The 18,317-nt window shown below is 39.5% G+C and overlaps 1 protein-coding gene across 3 annotated transcripts in view; it reads left to right on the forward strand.

The window, feature by feature from the left end:
* The window catches only part of dclk1.L (doublecortin like kinase 1 L homeolog), a 223,019-nt gene that overhangs the window by 18,798 nt on the left and 185,904 nt on the right, over positions 1–18,317 (forward strand). For all 3 annotated transcript variants that reach the window (XM_041582640.1, XM_018247681.2, XM_018247680.2), the window contains exons 2-3: positions 2,709–3,094; positions 7,881–8,227. In XM_041582640.1, the coding sequence (XP_041438574.1) occupies positions 2,719–3,094; positions 7,881–8,227 (723 nt within the window). In that variant the 5' untranslated portion in view covers positions 2,709–2,718. The remainder of the gene's footprint in view (positions 1–2,708; positions 3,095–7,880; positions 8,228–18,317) is intronic.

Consider the following 18,317-nt stretch of genomic DNA (forward strand, 5'->3'; position numbering starts at 1 on the left):
TCAGGGGTAAGGCAAAGCATGCTTTGGTGCAACTTTTAAAAGTAGTGATGGGCGAATTTATTCGCCAGGCGCGAATTCGCGGCGAATTTGCACGATTCGCCGCCAGCGAATAAATTCGCAAAACTCCCGCGAAAATTCGCGGAAAAAATTCGCCGGCGTCAAATTTTTTTTTTCGAAAAACGGACGCCGGCGTAAAAAACGGGCGCCAGCGTCGGAAAAACGTGCGCCGGCGTCAAAAACGGGCGCCGGCGTCAAAAACGAGACGCCGGCGCCGTTTCGCGAATTTTTCGTCGTTTCGCGAATTTCGCGCGAAATTCGAAAATTTTTCGGCGAAGCGAAACGGCGCAAATTCGCCCATCACTATTTAAAAGGTGTGGGAAGTGCAAACTAATATATTGGAGATATTCAGTAAAAAAATAACTTAAACCTTTGTGCCTGATATTGATCTTTTTTAAAGGTGTTGTTTACCTTTGAGATGACTTTAAGTATGATGAAGAGAGTGATATTCTGAGACAATTTGCCATTGGTTTTAATTGTTTATTATTTGTGGGGTTTTAGTTATTTAGCTTTTTATTCAGCAGCTCTCCAATTTGTAATTTCAGCAATCTGGTTACTAGGGTCCAATTCACCCTTGCAACCATGCATTGATTTGAATAAGAGACTGTAATATGAATAGGAGAGGCCTGAATAGAAAGATGAGTAATAAAAAGTAGCCATAACAATAAATGTGTAGTCATACAGAGCATTTGTTTTTAAATGGGGACAGTGACCCCTTTGCAAAGCTGGAAAGAGTCAGAAGGATTAGGTAAATCATTTAGAAACTATAAAAAAATAAACGACAACCAATTGAGAAGTTGCTTACAATTGGCCATTCTAAACATTCTAAAAGTTAACTTAAAGGTGAACCACCCCTTTGAGATACTATTTAATGAATATGTATAACACATTAGGTTGCACTTCCCATGCCTTTTTACGCTGACACCTAAATTAAATGTAAATAGTGTGGCACTATATTCTTATTTGCCATTAGTCCAGAAGCTAAAAGCAGTTTCAGTTCTAGGAAATATGAGAAAATACTTAGATTATGGCTCATCGCCTTTTGTGTTTTGGTATTTATAAATAGAGTACAGGTATAGGATCTATCATCTGGAAACCCATTTTCCAGAAAGCGCCAAATTACAGGAAGCCATTTCCCACTTTATCCAAATAATTCAAATTTTTAAAAATTATTTCTTTTTCTCTTTTATAATAAAACAGGACCTTGTACTTGATCCCAGCTGAGATATAATTAATCCTTATTGGTGCCAAACAATCCTTTTGGTTAAATGCCCTGTGTTTCCTTCCCTGTCTGTCTACGTACAAGGTTGACCTCAAACACCTTCAAGTTAACTTTTAGTATGTTGTAGGATACTACTACTGGATAATTCTGAGCACATTTTCTGTTGGTCTTCATTATTGTTTTTAAAAAAGTTTATTAATTATTTGTCTTTTCCTGCTGTCTCTTTACAGTTTTAAAGTGGGGGTCACTGACCCCATCTAAAAAACAAATGCTCTGTCGGGCTACAAATGTATTGTTCTTGCTACTTTTTATTACTCATCTTTCTATTCAGGCCTCTCCTATTCATATTCCTGTCTCTTATTCATATCAATGAAAAATCCAGAAACACACCAATAAATTACTTAGTAAAATCAGTGTTTTAGTAAGACCATGTGTATCCGCAAAAAGGGCCTTTTGCGGATACATATGGGCTTAATAAAACACCTATTTCACTAAGCAATTTATTGGTGTGCTTCTGGATTTTTCATTGATATGTATCCATGAACCATACAAGGGAAAAGTCTTCCGGTAAAGTACCCAGCACTTTCAACAAGTGATCATCAACCAGGTAGAGCACTCCACTATAGTGCAGTCTTATTCATATCAATGCATGGTTGCTAGAGTAATTTGAACCCTAGCAACCGGATTGCAGAAGATGCAAACTGGAGAGTCTCTGAATAAAAAGCTAAATAACTCAAAAACCACAAGTAATAAAAAATGAAACCCAATTGCAAAATGTCCCAGAATATCGCTCTCTCCGTCATACTAACAGTTCATTTAAAGGTGAACAACCCATTTAATCATTGTTTCTAAAATACCACTTCTTTCAATTGACTGTCCAACAGCCTGATGAATATGGGTAGTTCCGAGACAGCAAATATAAGCGCCAATAGATGTCGTGGCAGGGCAGAACTATAGATGACCCAGTGGAGTTCTGAATGATGGGCAAGTTCTTGGACCCAGTAACTACTGAATAAACCACCGAATGCCACTAGAGATCATAACCTTGCCCTATAGATCTAATAAAATACAAACTTCAGGCTACAGGCTGCTGGTAGATTTAGTTCACAAAGGCTGAACTTGACATCTCTGCCCTAAAAGCTCACTCCAAGCTACAAAACATTCCAGGAAACTAGAAATGTGCGGAGGAGCTCACGATTCGTTTGATTTTAATGAGAAAGTTATTCCGTATGGGATGACACATCAGCACCGAAAGGTGTGTTAGTCACACAGTGGTTTTTAAATAGCAACATTTAGAAGAAAGCAGCTTTTCATTACAATTCACAAGAAACGTTTAAACGAGTTATATGACAGCTACTATATTGTATGTCTAAAGTAACCTCTTGCCATTGAATAATAATTGCAATCTTTTTCCATTTTCTTTCTTAAGAATCCTTAAAATGTCCTTGGGGAGAGATATGGAACTTGAGCATTTTGATGAGCGTGATAAAGCTCAAAGGTACAGCAAAGGGTCCCGGGCTAATGGCTTGCCAAGTCCTACCCATAGTGCCCACTGCAGTTTCTACAGAACTCGCACTCTTCAGGCCCTGAGTAATGAGAAGAAAGCCAAGAAAGTCAGATTCTATCGTAACGGGGATCGATATTTCAAAGGCATCGCATATGCAATTTCCTCCGATCGATTTAGATCCTTTGAAGCTCTTCTGGCTGATCTGACCAGGACTTTGTCTGATAATGTTAACCTACCCCAAGGGGTGAGAACTATCTACACCGTGGATGGATGTAGGAAGATAGCTTCTTTGGATCAGCTGGTGGAAGGTCAGTGTGCTTGCTTTCATAATTATTACAATTATTCATTTTGCTTCCTTGATGTTATTACTTTATCCTTATTTCCTGGGGATAAATGGTGGACAGTCAGACATTCCATTAGATGGCTTATATAATCAAACATTTATTTTAGATTAAAGTTATCATAATTATCTTCTTGTTTAAAATAATCACCTTAGTACATGATTTAAAATACCTAATAGTTGAACTTAAAAGTGACTGCACTCTACTGTAAGGAATTGTGTGGCTAAGTGACACAATATAAAGCCTTTTCCCACCATCCATTCATGATCTACAACTTTTCTCCTTGCTGCATCCCCCTGTTCAGTGTGGGTACTGTAGGCTGAGATTTACTGATTAGCAGTTCCCTTACTCCAATGCTTTCAGTTATGTGCAGAATACACTTCTTAAGATGTATGTTATTGGGCAGTTATGTGGGTTGACCACCAAGAGTGTGTCCTAAAACAAGTCAATGCAAAAATTAATTCTATAAATTGCATTATTTCCCTGTGTGTGCCATACTCGCCTTCCCTGTGCTCCCTGTGTGTGCCATACTCTGCATTCCCTATGCCCCCTGTGTGTGTCATACTTGTCTGTGAGATGTGAGCCTGGTAGGGTTTGTTCTGGTTTTTTTTAGAAATGGCCCCCCAAGGTATTAAATCATGTGCTGGGGGTGCTGTATTATATACAGGGGAGGTGGAGGCATATAAATGTAAGGGTATGTTTTAATATGAATTACAATTTTCACATATGGGTGAAATCCCTGCAGTGAGCACCAACCATTTGGTTTTTTGGTGTACTGCCACCATTAATGTGGACATGGCCTTAAAAATGATTGTGGTAAGATGCGTGTGGTTTAAAACAGGGAGTGGTCAACACTGGCTTCCATTATTGGCCTTCCACCATGTAGGCCCTTTCAATTGTTATGAGAATCGCAACATTTATGACAAAATGCTTTGAAGGCACTGAGTCAAACATCATACAACGCTTGAGAAACCCATATTAGCGTCTATATATGGGGACAGCTTTGCAGTACAAACAATAATTACATTATCTGTATCACCCATATTTTGGGCTGTATGAAGAACATCAATTGACTGGTGAAAGTGCCTCCTCTAGTTTTCCTCTCAAATGGAATCAGCTCTGAATCCTCAGTTCATTTACGCTCTTTTGCTAAATTAGACCAGTAATAATTAGCTCGCAGCTGCACTTTGTGTTTAAACAACTGGAAAATCAAACCACTCTTTCCTCCATGACTATTCCGTTAATTTAAATACTGAGCACAGTTTCTTTTCCATTATTTGTCAAAAAGCTTGACTTTTGGTAAATATTCATTTTCATGTAAATTATACACAAAATGTCATTGTTCCTCATTCTGTTCTTTCATTGTAATTACATGTATAATGAGCTGAGCTTAAGAGAAGCCTAAAAATAAAATAGGAACTTACTAATGATGGTGTCATAGCCACAAAAATAGTACAACAGTTGGAACACCCTTGTGCGAAGCAGCAGGCACAATTGTTGTAGATATGAACGTCCAATAAGGATTCAGGACTGTAGACCACATGGTGCACATGGACTAGAGACATTACAGGCATGAACACACATTGAGCAAAGTACATACAGTTATAGGCAAATATATGTACCTTACACCATGGGGCAGATTTACTAAAGGTCACAGGGGCTTCACCGATTTACGTCTGCAGGCGTCACTTCACTAGTGAAGGAGATAGACACTAGTGTTACTTCTCACTCTAACTCAAGGCGAATTTTCGCTCTGGCGAATGGACGTAACTCTGCAAATTCACTAAGATGCGGATTTTACTTAACGTTACCTGTTCCGCCAGACTTGCTTTCGCCAGCTCGGACCAGGCGAAGTGCATTGGAGTGCATAGTGGAAATTTTTTCTACTAAACAGCTTTTAAGTAGGGATGCACCGAATCCACTATTTTGAATTCGGCCGAACCCCAGAATCCTTTGCGAAAGATTCACTGAATACCGAACTGAATCAGAATCCTAATTTGCATATGCAAATTAGGGGTGGGAAGGGGAAAACATGTTTTACTTACTTGTTTTGTGACTAAAATTCACGCAATTTCCCTTCCCGCCCCTAATTTGTATATCGGATTCGGTTCGGCTGGGCAGAAGGATTTGGCCGAATCCGAATCCTGCTGTAAAATGCCGAATCCTGGCCGAATCCTGAACCGAATCCTGGATTCGGTGCATCCCTACTTTTAAGCAACTAACATCAAAAAAACCTTGTTAGGGCCTCCATAGATGTTGTGCTAACGAGTTCTGAAGGTATGAATGACATGATGTTGTTAGAGATAAATGACCATTAATCATGCAAGGGTCTGACATATATGACCTGATGGGTGTAGAACAGTGATCCCCAACCAGTGGGTTGTGAGCAATATGTTCCTCATTGGATGTTGCTCCCAGTAGCCTCAAAGCAGGTTCTTGTTTTTTAATTCTGGTTTGGAGGCAAGTTTTAGTTGCATAAAACTAGTTGTTCTACCAAACAGAGCCTCCTATAGGCTGCCAGGCCACATAAAGGCTACCAAATGGCCAATCACAACACTTATTTTGAACCACCTAGGAATATTATTTATGCTTGAGTTGCTCCCAACTCTTTTAAAATCTGAATTTTGCTCAAGGGTAAAAAAGGTTTAGAAGGTTTTAAAAGGTGTATAAGATATGCAACTACATAGGGAAATGTGAATCTGCATGTGGGCCCCATTGTATGACACATTCCATCAACTCATTCATTTCTACCAGAGAACTGGGTTATACAGATACTATTTATTACTTTTAATATTTAGTGGAGCATATTGCAGGCCCTAGCTATTACAGGCTCTGGTGGGGCCTAGGAGGCACAGCCTAGGTGTTTATAGGTGAGCTGTAATATAAGAAAGTATAGTTTGTAGTAAAAAGTCCACTTCAATTGTTTAGGATGTATTTGGAGAGGAGGTAGTCATTGGAATGATACATCATCCTGTATTGAACAATAAGTAAGATGTTTTATTGGGAATGCAAATGCAATTAGGGGTGGGAAGGGAAAAACATTTTTTACTTGTTTTGTGACAAAAAGTCACGTGATTTCCTTCCCCGCCCCTAATTTGCTTATGCAAATTTGGATTCGGATTCGGTTCGACCAGGCAGAAGGATTCGGCCGAATCCGAATCCTGCTGAAAAATGCTGAATCGTGGATTCGGTGCATCCCTAAAAAAAACATAACTAATCAGTTTTAAAAGCAAAATTAAGTCTACAAAATCTCATCTCCATTCACACCACAGACCTTCTGCCAGTTACAATATGATACTATAAATTTTCAATCAATGTAAAACTTGGATAAGAATCTTAGCTAAAAACAAGAGCTTTGGACCAAAGATGCAGAATATTACAATTCAGACCCACTGCCTTTTAGTTTCCAACTACTGGTGATTTGTCAGTTTTCTAAAGGTGGCAATAGATGTAACAATTACGATCTTTCTTGGAAAAGATCTTTCCAAGAAAGATCGTTCGTTTCAATACACACGTGTAGAGCTGAATCGTCAGATATACAGGTAGATATACGGGAAGAAACAATAGAATTCTACCTGTATCTGACGATTCAGCACTAACAATGGGCGATGTTTGGGTTCCTTCAAAGGCACCCGATCAAAATTTTCTGTCCGGCCCGATCGACGAGTCGACCGATATCCAAGTCTTCTGCCGATATCAGTCGGCTCTTTTTCCACCATACACGCAACGAATATCGGACGAAAATTAGTTTCGTACGATATTATCTGTGTGTCTATGGCCACCTTAAGGGTCACTTTGTTCACAGACAAGCTCAATCACTGAACATGTATATCAGGGGCCATAATCTTAAAGGTCTCTGATCTTGTGTTGAATTTGGTTTTTTAGAGATGCATTTATTCCTGGAGAGGATGGTAGCCTTCCAGATTGTGTACTGTATGAGGAGCCACTGGTTTATCTGCTGTTTTAACCAGTTTCCTATGAGGATTATTTGGAACATTAGTTGTAGGCTGCATCATATCATGATCATATTTTATTATAAACGTATTTCTTGCTGAAGTTAGCAATGCCACATTCTTAGGCAATAAAATAGGAAGATCATTTGGAAGATAATGACCCTATTTCACCCCACCGGTGGGTGAATGTTGCTCAAATCACTTGCACCTGCTTGTGCTCTTCTATACTGCCATTGTGTACCAGTTTGCTGGTTCTGCCAACTTTAGCTCATGAGGTGCATGGTGCAGTCTATTTCAGCCCAATGGAATCCCGTATCTAACACCCAACTTGACCAGGAAGTAAGTTCAAGGTTTTCCTTTGCAGGTTGTGTCAGCTGAAGCTCATGGAAGTGAAGGGTTTATCCTTGAGTAAGAGATGGATGTAGCCATGGTCCTGCCATCTTGAAAATCTATAAGTGGTCAGTTAACAAGACTGAGCTTCTGAAGAGTCAAATGTAATTAGAAAATGTGTATAAATTAAAGGTTGATGTCTCTACAACAACAAAAAAATTCAGAAATGAAAAAATTGTAACAAATATTTAAAAGTTGACGGTAGTCAGAAAAAAAAATCCCAGTTGGGATCCCAATGACATACACTGCATGTCTATCATATGCCAAACTTTTCTTAGTGTGCTTCATGTTGGTAACAATATACTATTTAGATGCACCCATGGTCTGTATGCCAGTGTTATTACTATAATATGAATTTATTTCATTGGCTTGTTTTAATTAACATATTAACTGCCCCTCCTATTTTTCAGGGGAAAGTTATGTATGTGGCTCTATTGAACCTTTCAAAAAACTTGAATACACAAAGAATGTAAACCCGAACTGGTCGGTGAATGTGAAGACCACCACTGCCTCTCGTTCTGGGCAACCACTCGCTGCTCCCAAACCGAACATCTCTGATGCAAGAGAGAGCAAGGATTTCATTAGGCCAAAGCTTTTAACCATCATCAGGAGCGGGGTGAAGCCCCGAAAAGCTGTTCGGATTCTACTGAACAAGAAGACAGCTCATTCCTTTGAGCAGGTCCTTACCGATATCACTGATGCCATAAAGCTGGATTCCGGAGTTGTGAAGAGACTGTACACACTGGATGGAAAACAGGTATGCCTACAATGGTAAATCAAGAGAAATGCCCTTCATTGCTTTTCTGAATATGGGCTGTTGTATTGGTTGCCAACCTATGGTATTAGGATATTAAACTAAAATATCCAATTTTATAGTATAACTTGGGTTCAGAATGGATGAGTAGGGATGTCGCGGACTGTTCTGCGGCGAACATCGGCTGTTCGCGTCCGCCGCAAGTTCGCGAACGTCGCGCGACGTTCGCCAATAGGCGTTCGCGTCAAAATCGTTCGACCATTCGACCATTCGGTCGCTAAAATCGAACGATTTTCATTCGATTCGAACGAAAATCGTTCGATCGAACGATTAAAATCCTTCGATCGTTCGAATCGAACGATTTTCGGATGTTCGAAGTTCGCGAACTGTTCGCATTTTTTGCCGGTGTTCGCGAACGGCGTTCGCAAACACATTATCGCCGGTTCGCTACATCCCTATGGATGAGGCCTCAGTTTGTTCACTGTAAAGAACATTCATTATTGTATTATTTTCATTTACACATGTGGGTCAGCTCCTTTACATGTTTGCTTGAAAACATTCTTCACGTTGCAATAGAATAGCACCTATATTTCATGTCATCAGAAGTATTTCTTAGTTGCCTTATTTGCAGATGATAATATTCTAACCACATTCAAGACATGCCCGCATACAATTTACTGAAGACAAGATATTCCTTTTTTTGTATTGTCTTTACATTTATCTAATGAAAATAAGAAGGGACACAATATTATTCCTGTTGCAGTCCTTTCCCTTGCTTTTATAAAGTGATTTCTTTCTGTCTGCTTGCATGCCTGTAAAATGAAAATGATGTAGCTCATCTATTGAGGCATGCTTTGCCATCTCTTGGGGTGGTTAAAAATTAATTAACATCTTGAATTTTATGTTGAAGACTGGACCTGTAAAACTCAATAATAGATGTGCTCCACAGAGCCTACAGTGTGCAGTGCAAATATTTGTGCCTAACAGACAGCTGGTAACATCAGGGCCAACATCAGGAGGGTACAGCGGCTACTGCATTCAGGGGCCCTGTTGCAAATGAGGACCCTTAGATGGAAAGGCATGATTTACTGGTTGCAAAAGGGGTGTGACCTGAGGGGATAGGAGGGGTTTTGGCATAGTCAGGACCGAATAGGGGTTTAATTGTGCATGCAATGAGCATTTTTATTTTACTTGTTGGCAAAGGCCACCACCCAGGGACCCCAGGGGACCCGTGGGCTAATGTAAGAGAAGCCTCTGTAAGAGAAGGGTCCGGCATTATTGATGGCAACCCTGCACATGACAAATAAGATGTAGCATATGGGTGACCCATGGACACCCACATACATATCTCCTTATTTATACATCATTTGTGATGGCATGAGCTGGCGAGTAGCTTAATATATTTTAATATGTACAAACACATCCACCAGGATCTGCACTAGGCATCTTTGCTTATACCCACTGCCTATGGGCAATGGGCCTTTGGCAGTTTCTTGTAGGTGGTAAGATTTAATGGAATAGTAACATAAAAAAAAAACTTGTTTAAAGTAATAAAAATATAATGTATCGTTTGTCTGCACTGGTAAAACTGCTGTATTTGCTTCAGAAACACGACTACTGTTTATGTAAATAAGCTGCTGTGTAGCAATGGGGGCAGCCATTCAAAGGAGAAAGGGCTCAGGTTACACAGCAGATAAGCTCTGTAGAACATAATGGTGTTTTCTGTTATCCACAACCTGTGCCATATAGGGGCAAATTCACTAAAGGACGAAGCGCCTAACGCTAGCGTTAATTCGCTAGCGTAGCGCATTTTCGTTAATTTGCCGATTCACTAACGGACATTTGTGTAAAATCGCTAGTGTTACTTCGCACCCTTACGCCTGGCGAATTTGCACAATGGAGGTAACTACGCAAATTCACTGACGCGCGCATTTTTCTGAACGCTATCTTTTACGCTAGATTTCCTTTGCCACCTCAGACCAGGCGAAGTGCAATGGAGTAGATAGGGATTGCTTCAAAAAAAGTTGAAATCTTTTCAAAGTCCCAAAAAACGCTGGCGTTTTTCTTTTTTTATGGGTGATAGGCTGAAAAAAAATCGAAATTTTTTTTGGGGCTACCCTCCTTCCCCCCTACGTTTCCTAACTCATGGCACCTTAACTATACAGTGGGCACATGTGTAGGGCAAAATAAAAATTTTATTTGATGTTTTGAAGGTTTCCCAGGCTTGTGTAGTGCTGCTACGTGTACTTCCATTGTAAATTCAATTTGGCGCCGTATGCAAATTAAGCATCGCTAGCGTAACTTTGCTTTGCTTGGCGAATTAACGCTAGTGCAACTTCGCAACCTTACGCTTCCCCTGAGCGCAACTTCAGATTTAGTAGCACTGGCGAAAATTCGCCTGTCGAAGTGCGCCAAATCGGACGCTGGTGCAACTACGAGTCTTAGTGAATTTGCCCCATAGACTTTTTATAATTTCCACCATTGCTACACAGCAGCTTGTTTATATGAACTATAGTAGTGTTTCTGAAGCAAACACACCAGTTTTACCAGTGCAGGGCAACACTACATGATATTTGTATTCCTTTAAAACACTTTTTTTAAACACATTTTTAGGTGTTACTGTTCCTTTAAGCCCTTCTTGAGCAATTCACTCTGGTTGGCTGCCCAAAAAAAAACCATATAACAATCTGCTGCTGAAAACACAGAAAATGAAAGTTAATGTATATTTGTTTTTTTTTTTTTTATTTGAATTGAAGCTGTATAGGTTTCAACCAGATGAGCAAATCCCCCCTAAACATGACAATCGGATGAGCACATGTACAGGGGAAGCTTTGAACAAGTGAACGCAAGGCTTAATGCTCATTCATAGCCTTGACATCCGCAGTGATTTGTTTAGCTCTGCATTATAATGAGATTAGTTGATTAACATGGATAATTAAAGGGATCAATGTGGCGTAAACAACTCTGCACCCTTACTTAATTCAGTAACATGCCCATAGATAACAGGCACACGTGTCATTATAGATGTGTTTCCAATCAGTTTTACCTCCCATTTTGACTCTGATGCATAATCCACTATGCATCCAATATATATTTGTTTTCTGTGATCTTATTTGCTGTTCAGCTGCGAGTACATATGAGGCCCTTTGTGTAAGGTTGTTTAAATAGTCAAGTAATTAAATCTCTATGAGCCCCCAGTACTAATGTTGCATCTAGACCCCTGGGAAGGCAGGAACTTTGGCTACGTCACATACACTTTTAGGGTCAGGGCACACATGCAGATTCACGGAGATTAGTTGCCAGGGGACAAATTTCTCTGGGGCAACTAATCTCCTCGAACTGCCTCCCCTGCCTTCCCGCCTGCTAAAATGTAAATCGCCATTGGGATGGGCACTCGGAGTGATTTGTTTTACAAAGTCGCCCAAAGTTTCCTCGTCGGACGACTTCGGAAAATGAATCACTCCAAGTGTCATCCAACCGGCGATGAGGAGATTTGTTGCTGGGCGACTAATCTCCCCGAATCTGCCTGTGTGCCCTGAGCCTTAGATTCCCTATGAGTAATTGCCGACCAGGAACATGGACACTGGAAGCCAACACCCAACTGGCTTTTTGGTGTTCATTCCTCTGTTTGCCGTTCACTGCCAGCCAAAGTGGTACTTGCCAACCCCGCGGCACCAAATTGGGCACAGAGCAAGTGCAAAGGTTGGCTATCATCCTAGCATTTTTTATTATGACTATTGTGACATACACATAGCACGTATGGGATCCCATATCTGAAAAATCTCTGAATTACGCAAAGACCATAGCAAATAATTAAATTTTTTTTAACGATTCCCTTGTTCTCTATAATAATACAACATTTACTTGTACATGAAGGTAGCTAAGCTGCATGAATCCATATTGGTGGCAGAACAATCCTATTAGGTTTATTTAAGATTTAAATTAATTTTAATAGATGTATGGTATGGGTAACCAAATTATATAAAGATCCCTTATTCAGAAACCCCCAGGTCCCAAACATTTCCCTCAATGTTCTTCCCTAGTTTCCTCAGTGTTCTTCTCTAGTAAAAATCGGATTGGTAGAATCTCAGCCATAAAGCATGAAAGCTGCATAAAAGCATAGTGCTTAAAAATTCCCCAATTTACCATTACCATAAAAGTGATGATAACTTTATGAAAATATCAGCCGATAGATGTATTTATTAAATATCTGTTTTCAGGATCAAATTTGTTTTGGTAATGTTGGTGCCGAATGTGCCATGGACATACTCTGTGGTACAGCTCTTCTTTGCACGACAGGTTTTTTTTTGTACAAGCACATTGATGGTTTGGATTTTGCTTAAAAAGACTAATAAAAGAGTTTTCTAAACTAACCATCATATTGTGTAGGATGTTAATAATATGACAGGTGTTCCCACCATATGTATTATGCTGTCTTCCCCTTTTTATCATGCCTGGCTGGTCAGTGTATGTGTGAAAAATGTCAAGCACTTATTCCGTTTGGCTGAGCATAATGGCCTGCGGTGTATGGATGGCAAAAGAAAGGAGATGAGTCTTTAAGTTATGAACTGCAATTATTTGTAGCATGCTCAGAATAACTTAAATTATAGATACACTGTGCTGCTTAGCCAGTTCTTTATTTGAAACTGGGGCTCCCATATACTTCCCTATCACCCCCTATTTACCTTGGTACCTGAGCATGGTGATGACAACCCTAGTGTTCCATAAAGGCCAGCTGAAAAGCAGAATGAAGCTTCATTAGATCAATAGATATCAGCATAAATCATTTTTGGCTCAAGTGCAGCTGCACAGGCAGTAGTTCCATCTGTCACATTTACTCTTTTATTTTGCCTTTAAAAACCTTAACTTAAAGGGATACTGTCATGGGAAAAAAAACATTTTTTCAAAATGAATTTCTCAAAAGAGCAAAGAGATTTTTTTATATTCAGTTTTGAAATCTGACATGGGGCTAGACATATTGTCAATTTTCCCAGCTGCCCCAAGTCATGTGACTTGTGCTCTGATAAACTTCAGAGGTAATCAGATAACAGCTCCCTAACACAAGATAACAACAGGCTGGTAAATCTAAGAACAACACTCAATAGTAAAAACCCATGTCCCACTGAGACACATTCAGTTACATTGAGAAGGAAAAACAGCAGCCTGCCAGAAAGCATTTCTCTCCTAAAGTGCAGGCACAAGTCACATGACCAGGGGCAGCTGGGAAATTGACAAAATGTCTAGCCCCATGTCAGATTTCAAAATTGAATATAAAAAAATCTGTTTGCTCTTTTGAGAAATGAATTTCAGTGCAGAATTCTGCTAGAGCAGCACTATTAACTGATTCATTTTGAAAAAAACATGTTTTCCGATGACAGGATCCCTTTAATCTGCAACCCTGCAAGAAACTAGATTGAGACTGGATTGAAATTTTTCACCAGCATAGTCCAGAATAACCAACTAGACACAGTAATGAGTTAATGGCCCAGTTAGGTGACTAGTTGGAAGGCAAACGTGTAAAATAAAGGAAGGAAACAGTGTAAAATAAAAGCAGGATGAAAGGCAAATTAGTTTATAAACTAAATATTCAAAGGAAACATTAGGAAAACTGGGAATGTATTTCATGTCTCACTTCAATGGTCTTAAATCTTTCCCTAATTCTGCTTCTGTGCTCATGTTCTGTAATGGCACGGCAGAAAGCGACTCCCCAATGACATTTCGGGGCACCAGATGGGAAGTCAAAAACGTTACTGTTTCTGTGACCTTGGAAGCTGAAAATTAATTTAAGAGTGTAAACACAAATGACAGTGCCCAGGTTAATTAGACACTGCTGAGTTAATTATTATTATCCAATATGGATTAATTATGTCTTAGTTGGGATCAAGTACAAGGTACTGTTTTATTATTACAGAGAAAAAGGAAATCATTTTTTAAAAACTTGGATTATTTGGATGAAATGGAGTCTATGGATGGCCTTTCCGTAATTCGGAGCATTCTGCATACTGGGTTTCAGAATAACGGATCCCATACCTGTATAAGCATTCAATGGTGAAGTTCTTGATGATGGCAAATATCAGCTTTTTGAGAGTTTATTTTCACTGCCAAAAATGGGCTTTTCTTACCCTTCCTCCCTCTGTTCCGGCAAAAGAATGTAGGCTGATTCTCCAGAATGGGCAGTGGCACAGTGATATATTATCTGGATTAGTACTCTTGTCAGGTCCGTAGCAGACACTGTAAGGCGCACTATCAAAAAAAAACCCCAATTACTTTCTTCACTGCTGATTTAGCAGTTGTTCACAGAGTGGCAACATTAAAAGAAGAGCCTATGTATTTATTCTAATTAATTCTCCTTACTTTTTCACTTGCAGACATGGAAATCCTAACAAACGTGATCAATTTGTTTAGCTATTCACACACAGAGAACTGAGTTTCCTTTTGCTGGGGCAAATCATTTAAATGCACACCCACATGTATATTTTTAATATTCAAAAGAAAGTTCTCTTTCAAGAGGGCTCATGTACAAGTCATGTACAAAGGGTAAAAAAAGCTCACACAAAGCACCATGTATTTTGCCCTCCAGTTGCGTAATTAGATATTACGTGCCCAACGACATTATTTTTCACGCCCCCAATATTGTTTTACCAATATTTATTGAAATTATATACAGGCATGGGATCCGTTATCTGGAAACCAGTTATCCAGAAAGCTCCAAATTAGGGGAAGGTCGTCTCCCATAGATTCCATTTTATCCGAATAATCCAAATTTTTAAAAATGATTTCTCTTTTCTCTGTAATAAAAAAACAGTATCTTGTACTTGATCCCAAGTAAGATATAATTAATCCTTATTGGAAGCAAAACCAGCGTATTGTTTTTTTTTTAAAATGTTTATATGATTTTCTAGTAGACTTAAGGTATGAAGATCCAAATTATAGCAATATCCTTTATCCAGCGACCTGCTGCCCTTTATTTCTTGCTTGCCCAGCAGAGCCATTAAATACAGGGCCCCTTGTAACTATAAGATTGGATTTTCAATATGGTGCAAGGCATTGGGTGCATGGGTCTCTATTGTATGGGCTCCAGGAGTTGCTATTTCATTCACTTGCGCTTGTACCCATAGTAAATAAGCCCTCAAGACTCATTAAAATTGACTAAAAAATGACATTTAGCTTAACTAACAAAGGAAATCAGAATTACATATCAAACTCATTTTCTCCTGCAATTCCCTTTTGCCTTTTAGCCAGTTTCTCGTCTCTGCGAAAGGTTACATGTTTTTTTTTTCTGTTGGAGAGGTTGTTGCCGGCTCCGCTCCCTACATTTTTGAGCCTGTCAGCGCTATCAAATCTCCGTGGTAACCCAATTGTCTGTTGGTTGCCAAGGAACAGCCACGGAGTACAAGAACAGAGCTGATTTAATTCTTGGCACACGTAGGCTGATGAAGGCTGGATACACCCTTGTTTAATTGCGACGTACCAGACAATGTTCTTAAGAGCTTTCATTGGAAACGCTTGTCCTCAGTGACACAAATAGAAACTATTGTAAGATTTGATCTTAATTAAAAAGATGTTTATATCAGTGTATGCCCCCAGATCTGCATTATTCCAACACTCCCCTAGTGTTTGCTGTACTCTCAAATGAATTAAGAAGTGGTCCCACAGGTACATATTACTATTGACCTCATACTCCAGAAATTTAGCCTGTACCCTCTCTTGGCGTGATATAAAATCAACTTATTTGTAAGGGTCTAGCACATACTCCCTAGAACTGTGTAAGTGCTCATATCAGAGGCACAAGTGACAACCAGCATGTCCTTGGCCAACTCCACAATAGTGACTCTTCTATTCTTTCACTTTGCCTTGGAATGCCAGCTGAATTTTACTGAATACGGTGCAAAGTTCAGGGAGTATTTATACAAGGCCCTGGAATTAGTACCAGCCTTGAGCAGATATTACTTCTTGGACTTCCATTGCAGGTTCCTTCCTTGTTGCCCTAAAAAAGCAAAATAAGGAGCATTGCAAATATAGTAGGTGGAAATAGGAAATACTAGGGCAGATAATAGGCACGTACATCTCCTTCGTTTAACTTAGTTCCATCTCCAACACTCAACTGCTCCTGCACATGGAGGAGGGGCAGCAACATTGCCTGCCAGGTAGTCTAGGGTACCCAACTGGCTTGGCATTTAAACTAGGCTAGGAATTTAAACATTTAGGTATTTTAGGTAATTGGGTATTTTGATCTATAAGCTCCCCCATATTTGCCAGGATTCTCCCAGATTTCAGCCCCTCTCCCCCGGGCTCTCCAAGTGAAAAAAAACATCTCCTGTTGTCAGATCATTTCCCCCAAAGCCTTACCTAATATGAATAATATAAAATACATAGAATCATCACCTGAAGTCACCTGACATCCAAAATTAGTGGAGCAGGGAGAATATTGGTTCAAGGGTGTGATAGTAAAGGTGCCCCCAGATCACTTTATATATAGTTTGGCACATCTGTTTACTCTAAAGTAACAAATAAAAAAACAAACAAATACAAAAAGTATCGTAGAAGTGATACCTATATTAACAATAAAAATAGACTGCAAGCTTTCAGAGCACCAAGGCCCCTTCGTCAGGCAAAATACAAACGAAAGCTAGAAAGGCACAGCAAATATACTGTTGGATCAGTGAAAGGTATTCATGGGTAGTGATGGGCGAATTTCCCGCGAAATCCGTGAAACGGTGAAAAATTTTCAAAATGAATATTTTGACGCCGGCTTCCAAATATTTTTGACGCTGGCGACAATTCTGACGCCTAGAATTGCTGCTGGTGGCAAAAATATTTGGACGTGGAAATTCACCGCAAATATGCGCCTGCTGAATAAATTCGCCCATCACTATTCATGGCCAATAAATTAGGAAGTTACAGATAGATAGAGATCAATTGTAGAGATAATTCAATGATTTAGGGTGGGTTGTAAATAGTCCAGGAGTCTGGATTCAGTCAGGTCACATAGGGGCACATTTACTTAGTTCGAGTGAAGGATTAGAATGGCTACTTCGATATTCGACTATGACTTTGAATCGAATGATTCGAACTAAAAAACGTTCGACTATTCGACCATTCGATAGTCGAAGTACTGTCTCTTTAAAAAAACTTCGACCACCTACTTCGCCACCTAAAACCTACCGAGCATCAATGTTAGCCTATGGGAAAGGTCCCCATAGGCTTTCTAGCCAATTTGGGATCGAAGGGAAATCATTTGATCGATGGATTAAAATCCTTCGAATCGTTCGTTCGATCACAGGAAATGCGGTAACTCCTTCGACTTCGATATTCGAAGTCGAAGGATTTTACTTTGACGGTTAAATATCGAGGTTTAATTAAAATTAAGGCCCTGTCTTAATGTGTTAGATAACTCCATACATTTGAAATCATAAATCTTCCTTTCCGGTTCAGTTTTAAAGTTCCCTTTTAGAATTAAGACCTTCATGTCCTGAAGACTGTGATTTTGACTGCAGAAGTGTTGCCTAACTGGTGTATCACATGATTTGGTGTTGATTTTATGTCTGTGATGGTTCATCCTTGTGCGCAATTTTTGTCCTGTTTCACCAATGTATATGCCTCTTGTAGAGCACCTAGTACATGTAATCATGTATACCACATTGGATGAAGCACACGAATAGTGGTCCAGAATGGTGTAGAGTTTTTGTGTATTCGGAATTGCAACTTGATCTTTGCGCAGGATGTATTTGCAGGTTTCGCATCTGTTGCTGTTGCAGGGAAATGTACCTGCTTTAGTTGTTTTAGGAAGAGCACTTCTGACAATCATTAAAGTAGAATGAGTATTTATTCTTGATTGGTCAATGGCAGAGTGGTTAATAAACACAGATCCTGATCAGATCCTGTATATATATCTATCAAAGAATACACCACACTCAAAGGACTTATTAGATAAGAAACAATGATTTATTCAACATTTCAGCCCTGAACTCGGGCAGTCCTAAAAAAGTGCGACCCAAGTTTAGGGCTGAAACGTTGAATAAATCACTGTTTCTTATCTAATAAGTCCGTTGAGTGCTGTCTATTCTTTGAAGGCAGTATGACATGTCAATGA

This window comes from Xenopus laevis, chromosome 2L (genome assembly GCF_017654675.1).
Source record: "Xenopus laevis strain J_2021 chromosome 2L, Xenopus_laevis_v10.1, whole genome shotgun sequence".
Classification (NCBI taxonomy): Eukaryota; Metazoa; Chordata; class Amphibia; order Anura; family Pipidae; genus Xenopus; species Xenopus laevis.